The 19,160-nt window shown below is 39.9% G+C and overlaps 1 protein-coding gene across 13 annotated transcripts in view; it reads left to right on the forward strand.

Moving 5' to 3' along the window:
- PHLDB2 (pleckstrin homology like domain family B member 2) overlaps positions 1–19,160 on the forward strand; it is a 95,047-nt gene that overhangs the window by 32,108 nt on the left and 43,779 nt on the right. For 11 of the 13 annotated variants that reach the window (XM_075908491.1, XM_075908490.1, XM_075908488.1 and 8 more), the window contains 4 exons: positions 234–617; positions 3,168–3,311; positions 4,189–4,326; positions 16,665–16,793. In XM_075908491.1, the coding sequence (XP_075764606.1) occupies positions 234–617; positions 3,168–3,311; positions 4,189–4,326; positions 16,665–16,793 (795 nt within the window). The remainder of the gene's footprint in view (positions 1–233; positions 618–3,167; positions 3,312–4,188; positions 4,327–16,664; positions 16,794–19,160) is intronic. The other 2 variants (XM_075908494.1, XM_075908501.1) reach the window with 1 other exon arrangement.

Below are 19,160 nucleotides of genomic sequence, written 5' to 3' on the forward strand. Positions count from 1 at the left end.
TTCTTTTATATGGAAATTATTTCCCATTTGTAAGATTTCTTGCCTCGTTAACTTTTGTTTCCTCTGGCACACCATAATTCTATGCATATGTATAAATTCTTAGATAGTTCAAGATACTAAAGGACATTTAATAATTTAAAAATTACATTAAAATAGTGAACTTCTATGTAATTTTGATGATTTCTTTGCTTGAAATCTCTGTTAAGTTTTGCACTGTCTGTTTCAATAACTAGGAGCGACAGCGGCTGGAAACCATCCTCAACCTGTGTGCTGAATATTCCAAACCTGATAGCAATCCTGCTGGTGCTACCACTGTTGCTGATGTTCAAAAAATTAACAAAGAACTTGAAAAACTTCAGCTGTCAGATGAAGATTCTGTGTTTGAAGATTCTCAAATTAATCCAGAAACAAGATTTAGAAACCACTTGAAATCATCAGCAAGTGATTCTGATTTCTCAGAATGTAGTAATCTCAATCCAAGTACTTCCACTTTCCTTTCCTCTAGAGGGATTAGAGCTGATGAGCACTTCAGTGACAATATGAAGACTCCTGCTTTAGCTTCTTCTGCCTTTTTGAAGGGTTCCAATGAGTCTTCTTATCTAAGTATCATACCAAAGGTAAGACCTTGAGAAATGAACCTCACATATTGTGAACCACTGGTTGAAATTTTCCAGTTGAATCTGTTTTTATAGTGGAAATCAGAAGAAATTTGTTTAAATATTAGTTTTAATCACATACTACATCTGTATGAACTGAAATGTTGGTGATTTTGTTTCCTATATAAGCTGTTTAAGTACTTTTCCCAAGTGATAAACTGTACACAAGGAAGTTTTTAAAGGGAAAAAACAGGTGGAGGGAGTTGTTAAATATCAGTATTAAATTATTTCAATAAACAGACTTTCAAAATCCTATAGAGTTTGGGTTTCATGAGCAAAATTATATATATTAAATTATTATAATTGTTGTCTTGTCACCAGTGTAAGAATTCAGGCTTGTTGCCAGAAGTGGAGGAATCACATAACGTTTCTCCTCCCTTGCATTGAGATTTCTGCCTACAGTAAAATGACCAGATTTTTCTGATCAACTAACCAGAATACTTGTAAAGGGGAGGCAGAAAAGAATCGCTTGGTTGAATTTACTTCTCCATACCTTTTTCTTATTCTGAACAAGGACATTGCTCTACTCAACATGTTGTCCATTGTGAAATGTACTGTGACCATCTACTTATTCACACATCACAAAATCTGTCCAAGGATCTTCTCCAATAATCACTTGATATTCTCTAAGAAATTACTTCACAGTATTCTCTATTCATGTAAAAATGTAGTTTTATAAGTTAAATTCCATTGAATGAGCCAATTTAATTTAGAATTATTTTCATGTAAAAACTCAAGATTTCTATTCCAGGGAAAACTCTACCATTTTGAAAAAAAAATCCATAGTATTCCCTCAGAAAGGATTTTTAAAAATACAGAAAAATCAGTATTTTAGTTTAGATTTTTAAAAATGAAACCAGTCTCCAGCCTCTTCCCTCTCCAACCTACCCCCAAACTCCAGGGGACTCCCCACCAGGATTTTGGAGTTTCAGGAGCAACAGGGAGCCTGGAAGCCCAAAAGCCCTGGTTCTGTCAGACTGTGTATCAATAAAAAGTTAATTGAAATGGAAACATTTCCATGAAACATCTTGGTTTTGATGAATGAGCATTTTCTTGAGTTGAAAAATTCCCAAGGAGCTTTGTTGTCATGTTGAGACTATCAGTTCAAGCAATCAGGTCTGTGGCCAGAAGAGGAGGAAAGAACTGGAATCTTCTCATTCTTTCCTCCATGAAATATGCACCATTATGGAAATGTTCCTACTGGGCTCTGATTTTTTTTAAGAGCTTATTTTTTCAAAGCATAAATTCTCAGCTAAAACCATGTGCGGTCCATGGGCCGGAGATTCTCAACTCCTGTCTTAAGGGGAAAAAAGAATGCCACTTTTCTAGACCTCTTTCTTCTGAGCCTTTAGGAATAACAGTGTTTTAAGAAAACAATTCCTTGTAGCTACACCTTAATTAGCATACTGATTCTCTTCTTTATTTGAAATTTTACATTAAAACATTTCATGTGCAAATTATTGTGCTCTTGAAACTCTCCCATGCCCATGACTGTTACTTTCCATAAATGAATTATCCTATTTTTAATCTCTATTGGGAAGTTGAAATTGAAGATGTTATGTTAGCATTAGCCAAACAGGATACCGGACAAAAAGAGGCTTTCCTGCTAGGATTACTAGCACTAGTAAGGAAGACATACCATTCATTCATGGTAAAGTGTGTTGTGCTAAAGGAAGAGAAGAGCAGTAACAGACACCTGAGTGTTAATGAAATGCATTTCATTGTTCTCAAATATCAAGGTCAGATTTTCACATGATCTCTTGTTAAAATGTCTGCCCTAGAATAGTAATTAGGTAGTTGAGCTTCACTGGGTTTTGAAGAGGGCCATATGGTCTATCAGTTAAAGCAAGGAACTGAGAGCCAGGATCTGATTCTAATTCCTTCTGGAGACAATTAATGAGTAACTTTAAAAACTAATTTGACCCCAGTGCTTTAGTCTTTAGAAAATAGGATAATTTCCAGAGCCTTTGAAAACTGGTTGCTATTTCAGAGCTAGACTTTTCTCGGTAAAATAAACTCCAAGAATATTTTTAGCATAGCCTTTTATATCTGTCATTGTCCAGTAAATTAGGCGAGAGAGAGAGGAGTTTTACCAGCAAACTTTGTTATGCTGACTGTGCACCCATGTCACAAAAGCTGCTCATTTTCACAGTTGCTTATGACATGCTTTAACATCCAGGTTTTTGTTATATATAGAACGTAAGTATACTTTAAAAGGAGAAGTGTATCTTCCTGTACCTGTTTTATGTTGGAAGAGATAACTTTAGCTTCTTATGACCAAAATAACACTATGAAGCATCTGAAGAATATAGCTAACAGGGAGAGTTAATGAGAAAAGACTTTGGGACACTGAGCTTCATACTGTACAATACTTAGGAGTGAAGTGTCAAAAAGCAGAGTTCTTGGCAATGCAATAATTGTTTAAAGTAGTTGAACACAGAGTGAGAGGGAGAAGAAAAATGTTCTTTTTTAGAATTCTATTTATAAATACCGTCAAATGACTAATTGCAGACACCAGAATGCGCAAGTGATGAGCAAAGAGGACAAGAGGTTGGTCGGCTGGAGGAAGAACGCATAGCAATACTAAATAACTTAGAGGAACTTGAACAGAAGATCAAAGATTTAAATGACCAGATGGATGAGTCTTCAAGAGAGGTATCAAGAAATGAGATTTTTATCACATATTTCGATTTTAAATGTCATACTCATTAAAGAGCTAAAATTGTACACATATATATGTGCGTACATATGCGTGTGTGTGTGTGTGTGTGTGTGTGTGTGTGTGTGTAAGTAAAAATAAACAGGAGTCTCATGCATTCACATACCCTTCGAATCCTCTGCCTTTCGGCCAAAATTAAGTGCAGTATCATATTAACTGATATTTCTGTACTATGGAGACTATTTTCTTCCCTTGCAGGAAGCTAGATAACATGATCTATTTGGCCTTTTCTAGCTCTATCTGCTATGCCCCTAGATGTAGTTAGTATAGTCCCGAATATTGAATGGTTGCTGGATTCATCTGAGTATCTTGTCTCCCTTGGGAGTATTGTATCTCATGTAGCCATTTAAAGGGTAAGGATGTGAGATAACTTCTTTTTAAAACGCCTCACCCTTGTGTCGCAAGACTATGGAGCACTGTTCATTTCTGGAATCTCACACTTGCAAATCAAACTGTATGGGCCCTAAGTTGTCCTGTCTCCAATTAGCAACAGCAGGAAAGAAGCAGCTGTTCTAAAAGTGTTCAGTGCAGAGCCTGGCACAAGCAGTATGTACAGTATCATGCAGAAGGAAGCAAAGAAGAGCCGGAATTGAAAATAAGTTCTGAACAAATTACATTTACAAGTTGGTTTGGTTTATGATTCAATATTTTATGGTGAGGTTTTTCTTTTTACATACTTGTGAGCTCTTTGTAACCTGTAGAAGCTCATGCTTCATGGCATCAATGCTGCTTTTTAAAATTTAACCCCCAAAAAACTGTACGAAGATTTCTTTGTAACCTGGACTGCTTCTGAGAAATGTTTTGTGTTCCTAGCTGGATATGGAATGTGCTCTTTTGGATGGGGAACAGAAATCGGAAACAACAGAACTTCTGAAAGAGAAGGAAATATTGGATCATCTAAACAGGAAAATAGCTGAGCTGGAGAGAAATGTTATTGGTGAAAAGACAAAGGTAATCTTCACTTATTTTGTGTTATTTAGTCTTTGATCTTCAAAGTATATTAAAATTATTAACATAAAAGAATATTTGTAACATGCACTTGATTTATTATATGGTAGAAAATAGTGATCTCAAAAACTTCACCTTTAGAATGCACTTGTTTGTAAAGGTATGTGATCTTGGATTAACAATATGATGTACTAGCATAGGAAGACCTAATTTGTTGAAAAAGTAGATGAGATACTCTGTGTGCACTACATGCCAGGTAAAGCAGAGTGAATGTTGGCTGTGCAGTCATGACACACCATTTATCACATGCTTTTTGGATTACTATGGTCTATTGTGGTTATTTCATCTATTGTTAAAAATATGGTATTAATTTGACATTTCCACAGCCTTTCATCATGTTTTTTGTTTCTAAAATGTATTACATTAGAATCTCTTTCTCTCTCTCTCAAAAAAAGAATATTTTTCCTTCCCAGCAAAGAAATATAAGAACAGATTGCTGTAGTTTGATGATTGATACTTCACTTATTAAATACACAACAACATATATTATGCAGAATGATAAATACAGTAGACTTCCGATAATCCGGCACCTTTGGGACCTAGGTGGTACCAGATTATCGGATACGCCGGAGTATCGGGAGGTACTCCGGCCGGGGGCTGCGATGGGTCTGCCGGGACCCGAACTGCGTCCGGGGGGGGTGGGCAGGCTCTGCCCCAGGAGTCCCTGATTCAGCCGCTGCTGGTTAGTTTCAGCAGCGGCTGAATCGGGACGCCTGCAGCAGAGCAGTTGGAGCACTGCAGGGTTGGTCCGGTAGCGCCGACTCTTGGCGCGGCGAGACCAACCCGGCAGCCCCGCAGCTGCTCTGCCCCAGGTGTCCCCAAGTTAACTGCTGCTGATACTGATCAGTGGCTGACTCCAGAAAGCCCGAGGCAGAGCTGCTCTGCCCCGGGCTTCCTGGAGTCAGCTGCTGGTCAGTTTCAGCAGCGGCTGAATCAGGACGCCTGGGGCAGAGCAGCTGGGGGGCTGCCGTGTTGGTCCCACAGCGCCGAGGAGCAGCGCTGCAGGACCAACCCGGCAGCCCCCCAGATGCTCTGCCCCAGGCGTCCCCAAATCAGCCGCTGATGATACTGATCAGCGGCTGACTCCAGGAAGCCCGAGGCAGAGCTGCTCTGCACCAGGCTTCCTGGAGTCAGCCGCTGGTCAGTTTCAACAGCGGCTGAATCCAGATGCCTGGGGCAGAGCAGCTAGTGCGCTGCCGGGTTGGTCTGGTAGCGCCAACCCTTGGTGCTGCGAAACCAACCCGGCAGCACCCCAGCTGCTCTGTCCCAGGTGTCCCCAAGTCAGCCGCTGCTGAAACTGATCAGGGGCTGATTCCAGGAAGCCCGGGGCAGAGCAGCTCTGCCTCAGGCTTCCTGGAGTCAGTCGCTGGTCAGTTTCAGCAGCGGCTGAATGGGGGACAGCTGGGGCACTGCCGGATTGGGTCCCGCAGCCCCGAGGGGCAGCACTATGGGACCAACCCGGCAACGCCCAGCTGCTCTGCCCTAGGCGTCCCCGATTCAGCCGCTGGTCAGTTTTAGCAGCAGCTGAATCGGGGAACCTGGGTGCAGAGCAGATCCAATGGTCCGGCTGCCCGGAGCACTTCCGGGTTCCTGATGAGTGCCGGACCATCAGGAGTACCGGACCATCAGATGCCGGACCATTGGAGTTTTACTGTACTTTTAAATATTCCCTGACTGAGCTGTGAATCAAAATGTAACACCATTGTACTTGTGTGTGCTAATCAGCAAGTTAAAATGGCAAATCTAGTTTAATTTTCCAGCTGAGTGCAAAGCAGAAAGTAAACAAGCTGCCGAGAGAGATTTTTCTTATTTGAAAAATAAATATATTTAAAATACTTGTTTTTTATAATGCAGTATAATGTCAGTAATATAGGTTAAAATTTGTAAGTAGTTTTGCCTTGAGTGTACTCATATACATTTTTCTAAAAGAAAATTGCAGAAAGCTTTCAGAACTCTTTAATTCATTACTTTGCCAAAGTCTGAGGGATTTTTAAATAAAAACAGAAAAGTGAGAGAATAGAAATCTCCTCCAGTAGTGGCTGCGGATGCTTAAAGAAAAGTGAATTATTTTCCTTAAAAACTAAAAAAGAAATTGCACCATGCAGATTGTGAAGCAGAATGTCATAAAGACATAGCTGTAATATTCTGCAGAAGGAAGGAAAAGAACAACAAAATTGGTCATGAAATGCAAATAAATATGATTCTTTAGCCAGTTGAAATAAATAACTTTGGTATCCCATTTAATATTTTGGTTTATGTAAGATTACATTCAATAAACATCTCATGATCTAAGCAAGTTTTGTGTCTCTTGTAGTAAGATGGGAAACGCCCTCTCCTGCCCCCATGCAGCCCAAAGTGATGATGATGGTTCAGCACATTTCCTCTGAGGCAATAATAAATTTATGTCCTTCCCCAAATAGTTTCAGGGCAGTTTGGTGCTTGCCGGTGTCATCTGTGGTCCCTTGTAAACATTAAAGATTCCATGCCATTTTTTTTCCACCCAATGCAGATGTGTTAGAAATGTGGCCATCACAGATACTCTCTGACTACTTGAGTATCCCACACAGCAATGGCCATCCTGTGAAGCACAATTGTTGTGAGTGCTCCAGAATGTAAAATGTTCATTACTCACCCATGACAAAAAGAGAAATGGAACTGTCTTCGCATGAGAGAAACTTAGAACTGCAATTAGATTAGCTGGGGTGAGGAGAAGAAGGGATGGTATTGTGATTTGGGCCCTGCACTCAGGCTGAGGAATCTGAGTTTGATTCTTAGCTTGGCTGTAAGTTGCTGTGTGTGAATTTAATCTCTCTCTGCACCTGTTTCTCACCTGTAAATCAAGGCTGTTTCCTGCAGTGTTTTTGTACATTGTCTGGCACACTAGTCCGCCAGTATGTTGGAATACAAAACAGCACTGGATTGCTATGAGGCACAGCTATTGCAAAAAATACTTTCTCATGATTGGGTCAACAGCCAGTTCTCTTAGTCTGATCCTACACAGCAGGCAGTTATTTTGAAATAATGTCAAATTCCTCACTCTACGAGGAATAAGAGAAGTTGGAGGAAGAGCGCATTATTTTGAAATAAGTACTGTGTAGACAATGCCATTTTCAAAATAAGCTACTTCAAAATAACCTATGCAATTGATGTAGCTCCATTTGTGTAACTTATTTTGAGGTAAGCCCTGCTTTGTAGATGCACCCTTAGTTTTGCAAATATGCCGTCATTTTTGACAGTTTGGGTGAGAGGGGATAGCAAAAATTGTTCACATTGTCAAAGCATTTTGGTCATCCCTTGTCACTAACATCACTGTAGACTTCATGCTTTGCATTTTAACTTACGAAAAATGCAATATTCGCAATTACTCCAGTGCTGCAATCTGAGTACATATTTTTTGAATGTAGATCTAAGCTTGCCTAGAGTGTTCATCAGAATTTTAGGCCATGTTAGCCATGTGGGATTTTTTTTTTCATATTTGGAAATGGTTTTACCTCCAAGCTAAGGTTGGCAAAGTTTGTAGGTTAAGAAAACAATTTGACCACAGCTTGCAATCTCTCCATTCTTGGAATAGCAAGAAGCATTTTTACCCTAAGGCTATGTCTAGACTATGTAGAATTTTCAAAAGAGGATATGCAAATTTGGTGGGAATTTGCATATCTTCTTCTGATCTCACTTTCGAAAGAGGATCTTTTGAAAACCTCCTCTTAAAAAAGGAGGTTTTACGCGTTTTTTTCAAAAAAGGATTTTCCCCCTGAAAAAAACGCGTTCAAACTACTTTCTCTTTCAAAAGATCCTCTTTTGGAAAAAAAATGTACTTTAGACATGCCCTCAGTGTTCACGTGACTGAATGACAGTGCTGTTTTGTGTGCATGTGCATATTTGTTATCATCCATGGGGGAGCAGGAAAACAACCAAACACTCAAAAGCCTAATTTAGCATTTAAACATGGAATTGCTTGGACTTCAGTAGCAAACTATTGATTGTATGCTTTGGTTTGGCATTCAGCACCAGAAATAATTCAGTGCTAATGCAATTTGATACTTGGCTGTAGCTCTTGGGAAAGAGCTTTACTACAGAGTTTGACAAAACTATTTTAACCTGCCTTCTCTGAATAGAACCAGATTGTACAAGTACACAACCCAAACATCCTTCGCTCCTTCCTCTGCTCTGCTGTATTTATTGCAGGGACCATGTCTATGTAACCCACACACTTGCTGGGTGTGGTGCACTGTCCCACCAAGTGGCATTTAGACCACTTACAGAGAGAGAGAATAAATCTGCTCTACAGCCTTAGCTAATTCTCATTCACTAAGCTCCAGAGGTCCCAGGTTCAGTTCCTCCTGTCTGCATTACAAATAGGGGCTCATCCAGCATTTCATCTGGGATCTCTCTGAAGCTTGGGATGCATTTTCTCATGGCACTAAGCTCACTTGCAGATAGAACAATGCGTCTGCTTTACAGCCTTAGCTGAGATCCAGCTGGCTTTAAGCTCAAGCTGTAGAGGCTCATGCACAGAGGTCCCAAGTTTGATTCTGACTGTCTGTGTTATAGCTGTGATCTTCCTATGTAGTAGTGACACAGTTGCTTAGGCTTGACTCTGTTCCAGTGTGCTGTTTTTAGTTACAGATTCCTCAGAATCAGACTTGGAGACAGAGACCTCTGCCATACTCTATCTCAGTACACAAGTGATTTTTATGGTTACGAAAGTTGTAAAAAGCAATTATCCATGTTGAATTATCCATATGTGCAAATAAATTTTGTTAGACATAGCCGAATACGATAATTTACTTGGTTTAAACATTACCCAGTTAAATCATTTTGAAAAAAGAGGGATGAAAATTTTGGAAAAAGAAAATGAAATGATGACTATCTGGACATGACAAAAGGACTTTGAACTTTGGCACATTTTAATAGAAGTTGTGGCAAAAAGGCTTTCCTGCCTTGAAATTATTGTCTCAGAGACTTAAGCATAAATGTTAGGAATGGAGAATTATCCTTCCTCTGTAGGAGCCCTCTCATGTTTTGCTGAAATGTATACTCTGGAATGGGATTTCTCATCATCCATAGTGTTTCCTGCCTATCTCCTCAAGAGCAAATTCCATACAGCAGTCAGGGAGTGGTTGGCAAAGATGACTCATCTTCCTGTAGTACATTTGGAGAAAGTATTTTGCGGGCAAAAAACAGAACATCTTGCACATGCCAGGATATTTGAAACTTGGCCCTTCAGAGCCAAATCTATACTGTAAAAATTGCTATAATTGAGCCAAAGAAAGGGTGCCAGTCTGCCAATCCTTCAAAAGGGATTCCAGCAAACAAATTGTACACATTGACAGTTCTAATGGTTAGAGTCCAGTTGCTTCGGGGATCTAAAATTCAGATAACTGTCTTTGTGCTGCTGTGAAAATGTACAAAGCCTAAATAATCTGATGGATTAATACTCTGTAACTTTTTACATCTTCCCTACTAAGGCCTCAGTTTAGCAAGATATTTAAATATATGCATAATTTTTTATCTGGTTACCATTTAAAAATAACAAACACACAGAAGTCCAGAGAGGTAGTGAATAGGGTCCTGCAACAGTATGGATACTGATAAGGAGAAAGGATTATGATTTGTGATGATGGATAATTGGAAACCTTGAGTTCATTCTGAGACAGCTCTAAAGAAATTAAATTGAATAGTGTGTTGTATTGCTAGAAAGATATCTGTTCTTTTGTAGCTTCTGATCATCAACCACTCTATTTTAAAGATTGTTCAGTATTTTGAAGTTTTCTTATTTAAAGCATTTAGTGCTGCTGGGGATGTTATGGCTAGCTGGGAAGACTGTTACTATATCTTTTCTGGCACTGCTGTTGGATGTGTTCTTTTCTAGAAAGAGGTATTTTTAATCAGTGAAGAAGCATGCTTGAGTTTGAGTTTAGGAATCATGGCTCCCCATTTCCTAGCTGTGTGTCTGTCAACAAATTATAACTTATTTTTGTTTCTTTGTGTGATTATATTTTAAAGATACTTTAGACTAAATTATTTAAAATTTGAGCAGCATTTGGAAGATATGAAGTTCTTAAGATATACTGAATATTAAAGTGCTGACAAACTAAAAACCTTGATGTGTTTTAAAAATAAGATGATGTGAGCTAGTGTGGGGTTGTACTTAAACACTTAGGGCAGATCTACACAACAGGGCTAAAGCCGAAATAAACTGTGCAACTTCAGCTACGTCAATTGCATAGCTTAAGTTGAAATATCTTATTTTGGCTTTTGGCGTTCTCTACGCAGCAGGAATTCCGAGCAAGAGCACTCTTTCTCCAACTTCCCTTACTCCTCATGCAATGAAGTTTACAGGAGTCAGATTAAGAAGTCCTCCAGCTCGACATTATTTTGACATTATGTCGAAACAACTGCGTGTAGTGTAGATGTGCACTATGTTATTTTGGATTAATGTCAGTTATTCCGAAATAACAGTGCTGTGTTAGATATCATGCTCATCTCCCATTGAAAATAACTGCAGATACATATAAATATCTTTTTGGGGGAGGGGATTTGGGGCATTTAGGGGCACCTTTGAAACAGATAATTTGCTCTGTAATCAATTATGAGATACATAGCTGGTATATTTATTACTCTGACATATGAAGAAGCCTTGATCATTAAATCTAAAGTATTTGTGATTTGTATTTGTATTTACTGAATGACTAGTAGGCCATTCAAGACAACCTTTTTTAAAAACTGACCAACAGAAACACCATCATTTGAATGCAAGCTATTACTCTATAAATAGCTCTCTATAAATTCAAGATTTAAGAGGATATTGCAATAAGGTTGGTAAGCCAGAACTTCAATCAGCAGCCTGCATTCTGTGTGCGTTATGGGTTTGTTCATTGCATTCTCTGTGTTATGGCTTTGTTCAAGTGAGCAAAGCATTAATATCACAATTGTAAGTCTGCTTGAATACAGAATCCTTACATAAAAGCTAAATAGGAACAGTGCAATATGACTGGCAACTCAAAATTAACCCAGCATTGTGTATTTGTTAGGAATTCGTCATATAGGACCACAACTTGTATTTTGACATATTACTGCCTTCTGTTTGGATTATATTAGTGGGAGAAGGACATCAGTTGTGTTTCCTTATATTCAGCAGTTGTGGCAATAGGAGAAGGACAAGCTAGGGAGAAATAAAAAAAATAATTAGCACATACTATAAAAAATTGTTCAGGGTGATTGTAAAAGAAACTGCATGGCTGAGGTACAAAAGTCTGTCTCTGCTGCTTTTAAAAAGTAGCCAAGAAATGTTGTTTGACTTGAGAAACATGACAGAATTAAAAACAAGCAAGCAACACTACATGCAATACTAAACATCCACCAAAGATCTCAACTGAGTCTACTCTCCTATTCAATTGTTCCAGTGTGAAATATCTCAGGATCTGCATGAGTCAGCAATCCAAACCTACATCCCTTTAACACCGTTCTCAGATAGAAAACTTTACAGAAGGCTATGGTTCTCACCATCTCTTTCAAATAGTCTAGACAATTAAATCACTAGTACTTCCCTAACAATTTCTCCTAGGGCTTTCTGAAAAGCAAGCAAGGATCTAAACAGATCTTCATTCTGAGTAATCTTGCCACAAGCTCCTGTTGTTTCTGTGTATGGCCAGACAACTTTAACCACATCCCAGACTCCCTCTCCCCCACAAGCCTGCAGTCAGATGAAAAGATATCATAAAGTACTGGCCAGCTAGCAAAGGAGAAGAAAGAACATTTCTTTAGAAAACCAGTCTGTGTGAGCTAACCCAGGCTCCCAGGGCTCAGGTTAAGAGGCTATTAAACTCCAGTGCAGGCAGGCTCAGGCTACAGCCAAAGCTCTAGGATCCTCCCACTTCTCAGAGTCCTACAGCCCAAACTGAAATGTCTGTACTGCAATTAAACAGCCTCTTATACAACCTCTTGGCCAGAATCACCTGTGTCTTTAACTACTGTGTAGACATATCCACAGAGGCCTATTTGCAAGCAACTCTTGTCTTAAACCTGCCAAACTCACTATATTTAATAATTGTCATGGTATTTATCCATAAAGCAGGGGTGGGGAACCTTTTTTGGGGTTGGAAGCTGTTGACCAACCCACGGGGCGGCGGCACTCAGGCTAGTAGATTTTGTGTTCCAGCTCTGCAGTGGGGAGTGGGGGTGGAGAGGCTGGAGCACCAGCACGGGTTCCCCAGTGTTGGGAGGGAGCCTTGAGTCTCTGTGTCCAGATCCAGCCAAGCTGGTTACCCATCTCCTTGAGGTTTCCCACCCCTGCCGTAAAGAATAGCATTGTGAAGTCTGCATTGAAAACTTGTGAATATTACTAAGTTAAAATCATTGTCAGATATATGTATGGGTAATATTAAGGAATAGTTATTAGCTAGCTCAATGCCATTTTAAATTGTATCTTTCTCCTACATGTTTTTCAAACTTTCTCTTAAAATCTTAGCAGTCCTTTAGAGTCAGGATGTTTATGTGGCTAAAGAGCAGCACGGTGGGGCAGGGGGAGGGTGAAGTGGGAGCACATGGGTTTTAGTCACAGCTCTGTCAGGGTGTGTCTAAACTACACCCCTCTGTCAGCAGAGGGATGTAACTTAGACATATCAAAAGTGCAAATGAAGCCAAGAGTCAAATATCCAGTGTTTCATTTGCATAATGGCAGCCGCCGCTTTTTTTTTTTAAACGGGGCTTTTCGAAAAAACCGGCAGTTTAGATTGGGCATTTTCGACAGAAATGTCCCGTTCGAAAGATCCCGTACTCCTCTTTTTTTTAAAAAAAAACCTGCAATTTTTTTCAAAAAGCCCCATTTCGGAAAAAAGCAGCAGCTGCCATTATGCAAATGAAGCACAGGATATTTGAATCCCGGCTTCATCTGCACTTTCTACGTGTCTAATTTACATCTCTCTGCCGACAGAGGGGTGTAGTTTAGACAAACCCTCACTGACTGCAACTTTGGACAACTTACTTAAATAGTATGTGTGCTCTTCTGGTCAGCAGTGCCATCTTCACACGACCACTATGTTCAATCCATAGTTATAAGGCTCTTTCAGATCCTAGGAGAAAGATACTGCTGAAGTGCAGATAATTATTATTCAGGTCACTTCTTTATCAGACTATCAGTGTGCGGACTAAACCAATGCAAAGTCATCAGCACTGATGGTATTTATCAAACGGTTGTGAAATATATAATGTCTGTAAATCAGGAGTGGAGAACCTAATGTCCGGGGCCAGATGCAGCCCTCGGCTTGCCTGGATCTGGTCTCTGAAAGCTCAGGGCTCCCCCTCAGCTTTGGGGAGCCCACACTGGTGATCCAGTCCTCACCCCCACCGTACTACCGTGGGGCTGGAGCACAGACAATCTACTGGGCTGGGCCCTCCTAGGCTTTGGTGTATGAGGGAAATGTGGAGAGTGTCTCTTCTTCTTCTCAGTTGGGGGCCAAATCAATTAGGATTTGTTTTTTTTCTTCTCACTTGTGTGCGGCCCCTCACTGATTTTTCTGTGGGTCAGCGGTCCCTAATCCAGAAAAGGTTCCCCATCCCTGTTCTAAATGCTTAAGGTGACATTTCCTGCTATGATTGCACAAGTGAGCCAATCTGCTGGGATGTTAGAACTTCCTGAGTTATAAATAGAAGAGATGGGTATCATTTACTTTCAGTCTTCAAGTAATACCTTACTGGTTTATTGATGGCAGTAATAACATCTTTGGCATGGTCCTCAGTGCGTTACATACTTGCTGATGTTAGCTGTTTACACTTAGATTGACTTCCCTATTAATGAATGAGCTAGTGTGATAGTTAGGATTCTAGGAAGCTGCTAACAGCACGGGAGAATGAAACTATGCCCAAGGCTGTGGTAGTTCTTGTTGCTGTAAGTTGCTCTTCTCTTTCTTGTCCCTCCTCACACATGTCTAGGACTCGTGTGAAATAGACAGCAAGGGTTGTGAAGACCTGGATATTGATTTATGAAATACTTAGATTCCCTTCTGTTCTGGAGGATGGTTGACTCATGATGTGACACATTGCAAGGCCCAGAGGGCCTCAAACCTGGACCTTAAACCCAGTCCTGAAGAAGTACCAGAAACCACCACGCTTCCACCTAGCAGCAGCAAATATAACCAGCTCTCAATCCGCAAACCATGTGGACACAGACCATGGAAAATTCCATCTTGAGATCTGACAGGCAGCAGTTTCCTGGCTCCTGATTGGTTCTTCACCTTATATAAACCCAAGGCGCCTTCCAGAAGTGTCTGGACAACAGAAATCTCTTGCTGTCACTATCATTCCTGCTCCTAGTTCTTTAACTCCTGGCGTCAACCTCAGTTTGATTTTGACCTTGCTTCTTGACTCAAACCCTGAAACCTGTTTTGGAATCTGATCTTTGATATTGACTCCAGCCTGACACTTGACTACGAATTCACTCTCAGGTGTGACTCTGCTCTGACCTCAGTTCCAGCTGCTCTTGTCAGGATCCTGACAGATGTGCTGTCTGCCGCATTGTGGGCTTGTAGTGATAAAGTAGTTATCTGACAAGTGTTTGGTGGCCGGTGATTGATCTCAGATTGATCTCAGTTGGCAATAAATAGACGAAGGTACATTGGTTATGGTAGAGCTGTAGAATCTCCTGAATTCTACTCTCAACTCTATGCTGCTGTTTTATTGTGTGACTTCAGCCAAGTCAGGACTACCCCATATTTGTGAGTTCTGCTGATGTTATTTGAGAATAGGGGTGAGGATGTGGAGTCCAGAAGTAATGATTCGATCTCCAGATTTGTATGATTTTGTGAAAACATCCATTGTTCTGGGCAATTCACTGGCCTGATAGCATGGCCTGAAAAACGATCAAAACTAGCATTTCAGTTCACATGAGACCTGATTGTAAACATAAGAAAAACAAATAGCCTGTCTTAGGAAAGTGATATTACCTCATTTTGGGAGGTGAGGAGAATATAAAGAGATCCAGCGAGCAAAATAATTTTGTTTCCTTGTCTCCATGGTATTGTGAAAGTTTGCACACTGTTTCAGTAGCAATGAAGAGAATATGAAAGAAAATTCAGTGCTCGTGTAACAGAAGATCTTGCTTGCATGGTGAGTGAGTGTCTGCTCCTGGTACGCAAATTGTGTACACTGAATGCAAAACCTAAGCATGAGGAGCAGCTGAAAAGGGGCACTTCTTTTCAGAAGACAGAGAGAAAGAAGATGGAGAAGAGGACAAATAAGTGGCTACAGTAGCAGTGCATAATCCAACTGTCCATGGAAGGTTCAAATAAAGAGGCTGAACATTTAGGGCACCTAAAATATCAAGAAGACATGGGGGCCTGCTGGGAAATGAGAAGCCAGTGTGTAGCTCAAAGAGAAGGAAAAGAAGCAGGGATTGAACAATATCTGAGTGACACTGAGCAGCAGGTGACTTAAAATGGTGTTTTAGAAGGCCAGCAGCTCTCTGTGACATGTTGTTCCTTCTAGCCACATGTTACAGGAATGTTTAGGCCAGGGAATGTACCAGGTATGTTTGCCGGTGCTGAAGTGAATAAATGATGTTAAAGAATTTCATTTTCTGTGGAGAGACAAAAAGGATATTTATCCAGGAAAAAAATCCAGCTGATTTTTTTCAGGGAGGAGTACGTAAAGCAGCCTTATGCGCATCCCAGAGAACAGGCTACAGTTCCATACAGGATTAATTGAGCAAGTTCAATATGTTTGAGCTACTGAAACAGAATTTCCTGTCCTAAACATACTCCTTCACCAAAATTTGCCTCACTTTTTACTGCTTGCTAAATATATTAATACGTACCTGGAAAGTAGACACACAATTGTACTCGAGAGTCCCAGTTTCCTTGTTCGACCAAAAGATATATTATAGTTCACCCTGCTCTTTGCACATACTATCTTTTTTTCCCCACTTCACTCATTATCAGACTAATATACTTGCTGCTTCCTTCACCATTTTTTACTAGTTAAGATTTAGATTAGATTTAGAAGATGGGACAGGGCTAACCAATGCCTTTTGAGCATGGGAGGGAAGACTGTATCTACTATGCAAAAAAAAAACAAGACTAGAAAGAGAATTAATTACTCCACTGCAGTGATTAACTTTTGTTTTATGTCACCTTTACACTCCATCATTACAGTTTCTACTAACAATGAATATCTGTCTTTGAACTAAATACTTAGGCTTTTAGAGTTCATTAATTATTGTAATTACTAACAACTGCTTAGGCTTTAAGGTAATTCTGTTCTTTATTTTCTGGTTCAAACTTCAGGAGAAAATAAAGCTTGATGCTGAAAGGGAAAAACTAGAGAGGCTTCAGGAGCTTTACTCCGAGCAGAAGACCCAGCTTGATAATTGCCCAGAATCCATGAGGGAACAGTTACAGCAGCAGCTGAAGAGGGTCAGTAGCAAGTTTCAAGATTTCACAAACTTTTTTTATTACTAATTGTAATATATTCTGTCTCACATATGCAAAGAAACTATTGCAGCTTAGTTGTGAGGCTTAAGAGCTTGTTTCAGTGCATTCTTAAATAATATGTTGCATGGTGACAACTGAATAAAATGCAAACTGATGGATTAAAAAAAATTGTACTGTTTTAAAAGCTGTACACGACACACATAATTAATATCATGCATCTGTAGGCTGATGTGAAAGCTGATAAGAATTGTGGTACCTTAATGGGCATTGGAGCATCACCTTGCAACTGAACAAGCAAAGATATTTGTCAGTAATTAGGTTAAACTATTTTAGCACTTAACTCTCATTGCTATTTGACACAAGTATCTGTTGCTTTTTTGCCACTTTGTAAACAGGTCTCCATGTGTTGCTGTGCATACTTATTTTCTTCAATACATAATTTAGTTTTTAATCTGAATCATGCACTGGAAATGTCATTCCTACGATCATTGTGTCACCACAATTTGATTTACATCTTTGAGTTACTCTTTCATTCTTTTCAGTGGCACAGTTGCATTTTATTCAACCCATACACAGTCCAACTCTGTTGCATGTAACATAAAGTTAAAGTACAGTCTATGTTAAAGTATGGTTAGATACTTAAAAGAGACTGTAAAAATTGCACTATGAGTAATACCTAGCTTTAACGTAAAAAGTTAAGACTCAAAGTGGCCTCTGAAAGTTCAAGGGGATTCTTTCTCCCTTGAGTATTTTGCACCCATAATAAAGTCTATGTAGCTGTAATTCGTTAACAATAAAGCAGGTCAAAATGTAATTTATTTTCCATCAAGTATTTCAGACAAAATTTATATTTTTCATTTTAGTCAGATATTTTTGCAGATTTTTTTTCTTGAGTGTTTATTGGTGATGTAAGTGACTAATCAACTACCTCATAAGTATATGCTTATCGGGAGGATGAGTAGTGACTTGAATAGTCACTCTGCGCCCCCCTCCCCCTTGCTGCCTCTATCAGAGAGAGGCAGCAAGGTGGGGAGGGAAGCAGGAGCCAGTGCTGGGGGGAGCCAGCTTAAAAGCCGGTTCCCTCCTGCACCAGCTCCGCAGGGAGCAGAGGCGCAGATGGGGGGAAATAAGCATGAGCTGGGAATCGGCTGTTCCGGCTCGCTCCCAGTCCCAGGCTGTGGCTACACTACATGCCTCTGTCGGCAGAGGCATGTAGATTAGGGTTGTAGGCAAAGGTAAATGAAACCGCGATTTAAATGATCGCGGCTTCATTTACATTTACATGGCTGCCGCGCAGAGCCGACAAACAGCATATCAGCTGTTTGTCGGCTCGCCGCTAGTCTGGACGTTCCCCCTGTCGACATCAAAGCCCTTTGTCGGCAACCCCGTTATTCCTCGTGGAATGAGGTTTACCGGGGCTGCCGACAAAGGGCTTTGATGTCGACAGGGGGAACGTCCAGACTAGCGGCGAGCCGACAAACAGCTGATCAGCTGTTTGTCGGCTCAGCGCGGCAGCCATGTAAATGTAAATGAAGCCGCGATCATTTAAATCGCGGCTTCATTTACCTTTGCTGAATAAACAAATCTACATGCCTCTGCCGACAGAGGCATGTAGTGTAGACGTACCCTCAGATGCTACACCTCCGCTTTTAAAATGTATTAAGAGCCACCGGGCTCTGCAGTTTCTCCCCTTCTTGACTAATTGAGTAATTGATGGAAATTCCATCAACTACTCAATTAGCTGATTAAACACAATTTAACATCTCTAGTGTTTATAGGAAAACTTAATCAAATACCTCCACCACCACCCCTTTTTTAAAAAAATCAATGTTTTCTTTAATGAAAATCTGAAAAAACTTCTGGGAAAAAGAAAATTGACTCAGGAATCTTTTCATTAATAAAAAAGCCATTTTTTTTTGTATAACAAACACAAACAAAAATAATGTTAACTTTTTGACCAGTTATATTTACATCTCCTCCTCTATACCTGAGTGTGCATGATTCTTTACAGATTAAAGAATTAAAAAAAAACAGCTAACCACTTAAAAGATTTATCTATAGTAAAATGTTTCTCTGTGTGGAGCCATGGTTTAAAAAAAATAATCTGGGAAATTAGACTGTGTTAAGCAATACAAAATATTCCTTTAAATATTATACAAGTAGATACCCTCTGCTAGGATTCTATGCTGGCCTCTGTGAAAGAGTACACTCTGGACAGTTCTTAATGGCAAAGGAGACCTTATGTTAAAGAAAAAAGTAATAATAATCTTAATAAAGGAGCCAAGGCTCGAATTGATCTGGAAACTGAAACTTAATTCTAGAGGTCAGAATTGAGCCACACAGCCATGA

This window comes from Pelodiscus sinensis, chromosome 1 (assembly GCF_049634645.1).
Source record: "Pelodiscus sinensis isolate JC-2024 chromosome 1, ASM4963464v1, whole genome shotgun sequence".
In the NCBI taxonomy this organism is placed as follows: domain Eukaryota; kingdom Metazoa; phylum Chordata; order Testudines; family Trionychidae; genus Pelodiscus; species Pelodiscus sinensis.